This window comes from Aptenodytes patagonicus, chromosome 5 (assembly GCF_965638725.1).
Source record: "Aptenodytes patagonicus chromosome 5, bAptPat1.pri.cur, whole genome shotgun sequence".
Lineage (NCBI taxonomy): Eukaryota > Metazoa > Chordata > Aves > Sphenisciformes > Spheniscidae > Aptenodytes > Aptenodytes patagonicus.
Window position 1 is genome coordinate 48220721 of NC_134953.1, and position 10745 is coordinate 48231465.

At 45.2% G+C, this 10745-nt stretch overlaps 1 protein-coding gene across 8 annotated transcripts in view; it reads right to left on the bottom strand.

Annotated features, from left to right (window-relative positions):
- Window positions 1-10249, bottom strand: part of SMG7 (SMG7 nonsense mediated mRNA decay factor) — a 54387-nt gene extending 44138 nt beyond the window's left edge. For 3 of the 8 annotated variants that reach the window (XM_076339594.1, XM_076339596.1, XM_076339589.1), the window contains exons 1-3: window positions 10161-10176; window positions 2652-2760; window positions 2138-2289 (exon numbers count right to left, since the gene is read on the bottom strand). In XM_076339594.1, the coding sequence (XP_076195709.1) occupies window positions 2138-2166 (29 nt within the window). In that variant the 5' untranslated portion in view covers window positions 2167-2289; window positions 2652-2760; window positions 10161-10176. Of the gene's footprint in view, window positions 1-2137; window positions 2290-2651; window positions 2761-10160 lie in introns of all 8 variants that reach the window. The other 5 variants (XM_076339591.1, XM_076339597.1, XM_076339593.1 and 2 more) reach the window with 5 other exon arrangements.
- Between the last annotated feature and the right edge of the window lie 496 nt (window positions 10250-10745).

Below are 10745 nucleotides of genomic sequence, written 5' to 3' on the forward strand. Positions count from 1 at the left end.
ATCTTTAATGCAAAGCGTGCAGAATTTTACCTGATTGAGAGATGATCCCAAAATTCTGAGTACATAACAAAGTCACAGGTAGACACATCACTTTTTTTAGTGATGCCTAGCCATCTATGATGGAAGCTACCAAAATAGTCTGTAGTTGCACAAGCAGCATCAGCAAGCATTTGACAGCTTCATTAGAAAGATACTGGAAATACCTTTCTGGATAGTTTCAAGCTTTAGAGGTTATTTTAGTCTTTGATACCAAAATCAGGAGAAGATGAATACTTCAGCTGAAGCTGGACTGCACAACTGGCAAGCCACAATCCCCTACAACTGTCTTTGCCCCAAGCCCCATAACTCCTACAGTTTACCTACAAACAAAATAAATATCTAAAATGAAATAGTATGGGTACATTCAAACTGGGTAGAAAAACTGACAGAAGTTCATGTCCTAGCATAATCTATGTGACATGCTCCTAAATTAAGGCCTTCTGTATTAATTCAAATGAATGTTGACAATGCATATTAGGCAGTTTATCACTTCTGTTCTAGCTAAAGATTTCACATATATGTTCAACTTTGTGCATATTGATGGTATTAAGACAAACTGAAACCCCTTCTATATTTTTATTGCAAGTTTGCTCTGCATCTTTTAATAATTTAGTTTATAATCATTAATCCATATAGAAATCTCACCTTTTTCTTCATATTGAAATAACATTTTCTCTGTTTTACTAGTAACTGCAGCTGGATGTTGGAGCTCTAAGAGCTGCTACAGTTTTCATGTTTTTACACACTCTTGGTGGTTTGGGGTTTTTCTTTAGTATTAAAAAATGTGGCTTAAATCCTTTGGACACTATTCTTATTGCCATTCACAAAAAACAGACCCACTAGTAGACTGGCTTTTTCTGGGGAATAGCTGGCTAGATCAAGCCTCTACACTTAGAAGTTTTGTCACGGCATTGTCCTCAACAAGTATTTACACTACTTCAAGACAGACAACTAGCATCTATTCAACAGGCAAGTCTTGCCCCATCCTTCTTTCCCCCCCTCTTCATAGGTACAAATGATTAGCATTTCTATTTTTAGTTATTATTAGGCTAGTCTGGAAAAACTACCCTAAAGAGCCCTCTTAATGGCTCAAGTGTACCTCAAATTAAGAGTACGAATGCTCAGAGGCACTGCCAAAACTAGTACTGACTGCAGAAGGAACTGAAGCTGGAGTCTGTCAAAGGTTCCTTGCTGGTTACAGGAAACCCTGGTTTAAAAAAAGATTATCACACAGTCGCAGCTGTTTGACACATAGCAATATCCACGTGCTTTCTTCAAATCATGGTGAGACCAAGACAGGACATGGCAAAGCAAATACCAGGAGACTTTCATTGCAACAGAAAGTACAGTAGCAGAATTTATAGGATTATCACAAAACAAAGGGGAAAAAATGGTCTTCCCAATGGATTTATCAAAAATTCATTTCTTTCTATTCCTGACAACACCTGTAGGGAAGTCAAACTGTGATAAATAATGTAGCACAGACCACTGGGGAGTCCAGGGGGCCCTAGAACAGGCTGGCTCCAAACAAACTGCCCTTTGCTGTAGCCTCATCAAATAGGAACAACTATCAAGGCCTCATTACATCAAGGCACCAAGAAACACCAAAATAAGTCTTGAATAAAGACTCTTGATGCCCAAAAGGTCTGTTTTACTGCGTCCAAACAAAAAGTCTAATCTCTGCCTAAGGTTCTTTAAAGTAATCCAAGAAGTTTTCCCCATGTTCACTTGGCAGAATCAACCTTAAAGTTTTCACTGGAAACACATTCAGAATTAATTTCTCAGTTCCTAACAGCTAGAGAGCAGCTCTGAGATAATTCAGCCATATGACAAGTGGGGCCTGCAGACTCATAACAGACAATACTTCAGAGGTCAGGGGGAGAAAATAAAATAAAAATCAGCTTACACATACCAATATTAGATGAAGCAGAAAACTGTTCAGTAGGGCTGAGCACTAGAGGATACTTTCAACACCATAGACAATATGAGAAATTGACTGCTGATGTATTAGAGACATCATAAGTACTTTCAGAAAAGTAACATTTCTTTTCCCTAAAGGTGAAAGAGGAAAATTAACTCTACCAGGACTCCTAAGTACCTCAAGGGTATCTCTGATTTGAGTCCCATCAGTGAAATTCAGTCTGTCGCCCACGGCTGTGTAACAATCCCAAGAGACTCCTCAGCCTTCTGGTTCCTTATGATAATCCCTTGAGTGCAGAAGCCAGTGTGAATAATCCGAGAAAAGTCCTACTGGAATACAGAAAGAAGAGAAAGCAGGCCTAATGTTACTCAAAGCTCTTATTCCACCCCAACTCACAGCATTACATTGATCTGAACTGATTTAACTCAGAGGAATTGAGATATACCATATCAGAACACTGCTTAAGCCATTTCCCCCCTCATTTCGTTGTCTAGGAAGTTCCCAAGCTTACAATAAATGGGAAGGAAAGCAGTGGCCAGACAAGTCTAGAAATATGGCCTAAATGCAGGACTTGGAGCACAGCTGCACAAGTGGAAGCTGGTGATGAAACTAGTACGACTGTAAAGCTACATTCAACAAGATACTGCATGCAACAACACGAGTGCTCAAGAGGCACATACAAAAAACCCACCTGCCCTCCCTCCTGGATGAAATAGTGAGAAACTACAGCCCATGAGTCAGCTCCACGATTCCTCGTGTCACTCCACAATAAACATTAAGTTAGCCCTCTGTTCTTTTCACTGCAGTAAGACGGAGAAATAAGAGTTAAGATGCCATACCCCTCCCTGAGCACAGGAAAACATGTTTTACGAAACACCACTGAAATCTATGACCTCCCTAGTAATACATTAAGAAGTACAGGACCAAAGTATGCAATTCTGCTAATGATTTTAAGGAAACAAATCTGTGGTTTTATTCCCTTCCTGCTTAACAGCAGCTGTGCAGTTTTCAAGTGAGATGAGGACAAGCCTCAAGTTCAAAGTAACAAAAGCAGTAACTAATGTCCTCCCACAAACTCAGTACACATTACAGCTGCATTCCCTAACTGCTCTTCCACCATTCCTTACTCTGAGGAGTCTGCTCCTACTAGTAGATCTCTGCTACTATTGTGAAGATCCAACGGCAGTGATGACAGACCCTTAAAACTCTACAACCCCCAGCAGCTCCTCATCCAACAAAATCAGACACTATAGCAAACTATCCTCTCTTCCCTCCCCAGCCACCATGCACTTGAACTGCAATTACTCCTCTCCAATACTGATTTTTGCTGGCTGAGCAGGGCAGGGAAGATGCCAAAGCATCTATCCATCAAGTCACTCACTGTCTTCTCCCATCAACCCAAGCGATCCTGAGCAGTGACTGCAGCCAGCCTTTTCTTCTCAAGTGGGAAGCACCAAGACTTCTGAAAACGTGTGCAATAGCCAACATGGCAAACTGAAAAGAAGGGCAGCTTCACATTCCATATAGATTGATTTAAATGAAGCTTTTCAGTTGCTTGAGGTAAAAGTGATACAATTCAGTGCCCAGATCAGCTTATTTGGAGGCAAAAACCATCTCACTGGAGCAGGCTAGGGTTACTTGTCATGAAACTGCTATATGGAAGATGCACTCTTAGGACAGAAGAAAGATTTTACGAGTAGCTTGAATATCACAGTATACTTTATATTGAGTACTTCAATAAAATAGCTAAGCATTCACCAAGGAGATGCATCTTCCTACCATGCACTGAAATAAAAAAAAAAAAAAAACCACCAAAACAGGAAAAAAACCTCCAAACCCCTATATTCAGGGAAGGTGGCAGCCTTCTCAAAATGCTTTGGTGCAGCTTAAGTGCCCCATCAAAACTGCAGATAAGCATTGCCTGGTTTCACTGCCACAACAGAACCTTTTCCTTTTCAATAAAGATCAAACTACTTAGCAACTAGTTCTTGTTCTAACCTGCATATTCCTACAAGAATCATCCCTGGCATCAAAAATAAATAAATAAATAAATACAGTTGTAACTTTACTTACACTAACCTGCACTTCTAGGTCACTGGAACACTCTTTTGCAAATAACCTCAAGCACAGCACAAAGCACAGTAACAACATCCACAATAAGCTGTGTTCTGCAGCAAGAAAAATAAGGGGAGACTCTCAGCCCAGACTGAAAACAGGGGTACTATTTGTGGCAGTGATACCAGCTACATTCTATATATAGTACATAAAGATATATATTCTATATATAGCTACAGCTATATTCTAGGAAATGGGGCGTTATTTACTAGTGTTATGGGCCAGTGAGCACTTTAATGATAATGAGCGCTATCACTAGAAGAAGCAGTCCCACCCTATCCTTACTACTAGTGTCTCATTCTTGTTGCACACAACCTCACCCCTTTTGTCAGCACATGTGTGGTAACATGATGAATGGATCAGGAAGCCATCTCAGACTAAACTCTGTGGGTAAAAAACAAAACAAAAGCAGTTTTAACCTAGCATAGTTCCCCAGTCCAGTTCACTGAAGACCTGTCCATAAACTTACGCCATCAAATCAGGGCTGAGGGTGAGAGGAAGAGTGAGAAACCTCTGTCAGGAGCAGTTCAAGTTTAAAACACATCCTTTGTCTATATGGTCAAGCTTTTGCCAAGTACTAAGCAAGTAGGGTCAAGTTCTCTGATTATTGCAACCCTCTTCCCGCCAGCACACATTCATACATAGTCACCTTCCTGCCAGTCCCTCCAGCAGAAAAATGTGCCCACCACCTGCTAAACTGCACATGCATTCAAATCCTCACTATTAACTCCGTACAGAGGAGCAAACTCAAACACCATGCACAGAAAAGCACATGCCACAGCTGATGTGAAGCTCTGCATGTGCTGATTCACACCAGTTGAGCTCTGCCTGCTTCTCTCTCAACAGGCACACTCATTTGGATCACTCTTCTAACCAGCTAACTTTCATAAAGTCAATGGCAACAATCGATTTCAAAACTTCTATCCCTCTGTAGAACTATGACTGCTAAAATTTGTTAAAGCCATTTGAGAAAGAGGAGAAAAAAGTGATAAGCAGTACATTCACACAAGCCTTGTTTCCTTAGGAATCTGGGCTTGAAAAAAAGTATCAGAGTCATGATAGCACACCCAGCCAACTTGTGACTTTAGCACAAGTTGTCCCTGGGTAGCAGTAGGATGCTCAACAATCCAAATCCCCATGACAGGAGGAAGGGAGCAAGTAAGAGCTGCTGGGCTACCACTGCCTGGCTGACCCAGATACCACGCTGCAGCGGCTGGAGTTGGTGGGAACCTGCCCAGAGACCCAAGGGGTACGGTGCATGTCTTGGGGCTCTCAGCAAGATGAATTCCCTTCAGCAGAAAGCTCAGAGAGGACTTGCTTAACACTTTTTTTATTGTAATTCTTTTTACTTCATAGGTCACCACAAAAAGCTTGTAGTAAGCAGTAATCATCATCAATCTTATTTGCTTTTTTAAATCATTACCCTCACACTTGAAGAGGGATAAGAAGTGTTGTTCATACTAAATATTGGCAGCGATTCTAGTTATTAAATGCTAGAAACACGTTGTATGGAAGAAAAAAAGAGAGAAAAGGAGGAACGTTTTCCCTTTATGTTCCCCCAAAGAAAACACTGTGCTAAGAGGTGCCTCCTGAAAGGCCAACCCAGTATTTGATCTTTCCACTACTCCTCCCCTGTTTAAAATTCAAGAGTAAACAATGTATGAAAGTAGCATTAATCATTTCAGAACATAAAAAAGCTGGAGGGAATACTTTCCAAGACTGACTGGTCTTGTTCAGATATCAAGACAAATCAAGAAAGATGTGGCTCAACTGGAGTGAGGTCAGCAGAGGCCCCCCAGGGCAGTTGGGGCTGAAGCACTTGCATTCAGTGCTGAAGGAGAGGCCGCAGGAGCAGGGCTTGGTCAGCCTGGGGCAGGGAAGGCTTTGGGGCACCCACAGCAGCCACATGCCTGTGGGGAGGGGATTGAGAAGATCGAGCCAGGCTCTCCACAACAGCATGTGAAGGGAGGATGACAGACAATGGGCATAAGTTAAAATATGAGAGGTTCAGACTGGATGTAAAGAAAATCTTTTCCACCACGACGACAGTCAAGGAGTAGCACAGGCTGCCCCAAAAGGCTGAGCTGTCTCCATCCTTGGCGGTTTTCAAGACCTGAGTGGATCAAGCCCTGAGCAACCTGGTCTGACCCCAGAACTGCCTCTGCTTTGAGCAGGAGGTTGGACAGGGACCTCCTGAGGTCCCCTGCAGCCCAAGTTACCTTGTGATCCTGTGAACTCCAGGCAGCATGCCACAGGCATGCATGACAAGTTTTTCTGTTAACACTGTACTTACATTTACTAACTTTTTCCTCCATATACCCTCAAGATAATTAAATAATTTACCCTGCCTGTCCTGTTGAGATTCATTCTGGGTTTCAAACAGTATTCTGGTTTGTGCCTTTCCAGCACTGACAAACATCAAGTCTGCATCATCTTGATCAGGAATCAGTACCAGAACATGCTCACATGCACAGATTGCAATACTAAATTACCTCTGCTCTACCCTCCTCCATTAACAGTGAAGAAACACTGCAAGAGGTGCGTCACGGACTCGCAGACAGCAAAGGAACAACCATGAAGAGACACGGCAGATGCAAATGTTAATGGAGCTACTGATGAATCTTTGAAAAGAGAGCCACAATTTAAATTATTAAAGCAGTGAAACCTTTAATGAAGTTGGTTATAGCCTCATCATAAGACTACAGGAAACTACCTACTGGTTTGTCAGCACTAGAATTTCTAAGCGGTGTTCAAGCCCTGTAATTCAAGCACTTTTTATTCTATGTTTACAGAGCGCTAAAAGCCACAATTTATCAGGGTAATGTCATATTTAACTAGTAACTAGAGTTCACATCTTTGTGAAATGCAATTGAGACAGTCATATCTCAGTCAAACTGCTAAACATTTGAATCCTAGTTAACTATGTTTTGAACATTAACATCTAAAGTTTGCAATGAAGATAATTTCCTTGAAGTGAACAAACGTGGACTAAAGCTTGATAATGTCTCATAAAAAGGATGCACTCAGAAGTTTCTGTGGTATATTATGTTAGAAATCCTATCAGCAGTGATATTTTGCTTAAAAGTGACTTCTGTACCTAGCTGGATACATGAAATGTTTACTGTAAGATAATTAATTTGATATATGGGGAGTACTTATAGATTCCCAAAGCAGCACAAATGGTATGGGTACAAATTTTTAGCCAGATGAGACGAACACGTTCACCTGAACAGAGATATGAACTGTGCCTCTTTTTCCTAAGAGCTCTTTGAAAGAACCTTCTGAAAGGTCTACTCACGTGACCAGATACAATGCAAATCTTTTGAGAAGTGATTCAAACAATGACCCAAGAGAAGTGTCTAGGAAACTAGATGGGACAGAAAACACTCCAGTACTCTTGAAAGATGACCTTGAAAAGGATAATAAGACTAGGATAGCAAAACCCCAAACACTATCTTACAATATATGAAGATGACTTAAAAACGGACTCTCCTGAAACTTTTGAAAGACTTGGTACATGAAGTCTGACCTTCTTTGTTCCTTCTGGAAGACTCCTACAGGAGTATCAGGTGTTTCTCAGTTCTTGCACTTTGACTGAAGGGGTACAATCTTTTAAGGACAGCATTTTAAAACAGTTGATTCATATACATTTATACAGAAAGCAAGAGACTGGTAGTGGAGGAGTTAAGGCAGTCCAGCTAAAAGTCCTTACTTCCCTGCTCATTTTTTCAGCGTCTTGATTCTTGCAGAGTCATTATTTCACTAGTTATTCAACCAGTACGTGGTCACCTTAGAAATTCAGCTCCCTTCTGTCTAAACTTCAAATACAGAGAAAGATTTCTCACAAAAACGTTTCTGTCCCTCCTTAGTTTTAAGACGATGAAGACTAGCAGAGACTAATTGCTCCACATCTTCACTTGGCACAATGTTTTGTTAAACTGTCATTTCATATCATTATACTTTTGTCTATTTATTCCTTCATCACTACACTCGGATTGAGCTTGTAATGCTACAGCAAGAAGGAGGATGCCCTCCTCCTTAAGGCAAAGGACTAACAGAACTGGCTCTGAGAGTTTGAGGCTCTATTCCTAGTTCTCTTTATGAGCTTGGGCTGCAGTAATCCGCAGCTCAATTTCTACCCTATGCAAATAAAACAATTTAAATATACACTCTGTGGATGTAAAAAGCATTTCACAGCTTTTAAGGAAACCATCCCCGAGCTTACCTTCTACACAGAGGAACAAACCCAAATGTTCTTTAGAGGAAGAAGGTGAAGATTAGTGACTACAAAGTGCTTGAAAAGTTTGGGAGGGGGATTGTCCTGTTTTTGGGTTGTTGGTTTTTTGGGGTTTTTTTGAGGAGATAAGGTTCTTGGTGACAAAGACAGGAGTCATTACTTGTAATACATTAGTGCGCAGATGCTTCAGTCCCGTTGTATTAGGCACAATACAAACAAAGCAGTCAGGAAAAAGTGATAAAGGCCCAGGATGAGCTACGGTGTTGGAGGAACAAAGCTAGGAGAAACAGGTGATTACTGCCCACTTGCTTGCAAGCAAGGAGGATCTCGAGCTTGGTGCAGCAGAATACAGAACGCTAAGAAAGAGTCTGGTGGTGCAGGAAGGTGACTGGGGCAGGAGAAGTGCGACTCAGCAGTACTGCCTTGTAATGACGCAAGGCAGCTGAAGACTTATAGTATTGGGGAGGGAGGGGGGAGCAAGAGGTTACAACATTATTAAGACATATACTAAAATACAAAAGCAAGTCTTTTACTGGTAGAGGAGAGCTTTTTCCATAATGTAATGGGAAAGAAAGAACGAAGAAGTTTCTAAGACAGCATAGGTTAGCAGCCTGGAAGAGAAAAAGGCCCATAAACTTGCTATTCGAGAAAAAGATTACTTTTTTTTCTTCTTTTTTGAAAAGATAAACTTGAGACAGGATCTGGACTACCAGAAGGAGGCAGACAGAGATACATGACAAGATGAGGAGGAAGAGGAAGGTTTGGAGAATCAGTAAGGGAAGATAGCTGAAGTGTTTCAGAACCCTGGATAGAAAGTGTTTCAGAAATGTAAAAATCTCCTTGAATTCACTCCTTAGAAATCCTTCCCAAGCCCTGAACTCTTCAGAAAGAATGCTCATGCCCTTTTGGCTTATCTACACCTTTTCCATGAGGTGCTCTAGAAGGGGGGGGGGGCCAACACATCACAGACAACGTGGTATTTATCATTTTACAGCTACCGAAGAGCTGTTTGTATCTCACAATGCTCCTTTCCAAAATCACTAGAGAAAGAGCGTTTCATACCCAAAAGACAAGTTCACCCAAAAGCCTATCAAAGTTCTGCTCATATCAACGTGCAGCATCTAGCACTCTCGATTTCAGGGACTCGGGAGCGTTTCCGTTCAGCGAAGCGTTTCGAAGAAGCACAGCCCCGGCGGACTCGTTTCTCTCCCAGACCCTCAGCTGACTGTCCCCAAAAAACAATCAATTGTACAAGCTGCGACAGAGGCTGGCCGCTGACAGACAGCAGGCCGCTGGCTGACTGGCGAGGGCTGAGACACAACTCCTGCTACTCCCGTTCTCCTAGAGCACCTCACGGGGCTGCGAGTGCAGGTTTCGCTTCACCACCGGGGTCAAACTTTGCAGTCGCTCCGCAGCGCCGGGTTATCACGGCACCTACTCGAAAGGGGTTGGAGAATTCCGGCAGTGAAGCCGGTGAGCTCCCCTGCCCTCTCCGCGGCTCCAAGGCACCGGCTTGACCTTGCCGGGGAGTCCTCGCCGCGCCGGACCGCCCTCAGGTAAGCGGCAGCCCGGGCCGCCCGCTTGCGGGTACGCGGCTCCGTCCCGCCTCGGCCCCCGCTCCCCGCCAGCGGTGCGGGGCTCGGTAACGTGACGGCCGGGTCCCCCACATCCCGCCCCCGGTCACATCCTCCTCACAGTCCTGAGCTCCTCGCTGCCGCTGTGAGGCCTCCCCACGGCTGAGGGGACCACGTCCTCCCGCTCCCCGCCGCCTCCAGGGCCGTTAGCCGCGGCCTCGCCTCAGGACAGGCGGCGACCCTCCCCCCCCCGCCGCTTTCCGGCCGGCCTCACCGGAGATACTGCGCACACAGCAGGCTCATCCTCCGCTGCTCGCCGCCCCGTCCCGCCGCGGGTCTCACAGCCCGGGCCGGCCCGCCACCCCCGCGCCGCCGCCGCTGCTGCTGCCGCTGCCGCCTCCGGCCGCTGCCGCCATCTTCCCGTGCAGGGCCTGCCGCCGCGGGGGAGGGGCGGCAGGAAGGAAGGGGCGGGGGTGTCCCCGCTCTGCGCTCCGGCCGGGCAGAGACCGCCCGCGCCCCGCCGGCCCCGGCAGCGCCGGTCCCAGCAACCTCAGCGGCCCCGGCAGGCCCCGGCAGCCGCCGCCGCTCACTCGCTCGCCCTCCCACCGCCCCGCTGAGGGGCCCTGACCCTCCCGCCGCGCCGGCCGCGCTTCCGGGCACAGCCCCGCCCCCGTCGGCACTTCCGGCGGCGCCACCGGCAAACCCTTCCCCCGCGCCTTCCCCCCCGCCGACCCGCGCCGGCGCCCGCCGATTGGCTCGCCCGCTGCCATAGCAACCGAGGGGGCAGCGGGGCGTCGTCACGACAACCGCGGCGCCTTCCCGCCCGCCGGGGCTGGGCCTGGGCCTGCAGCCGCGGCGT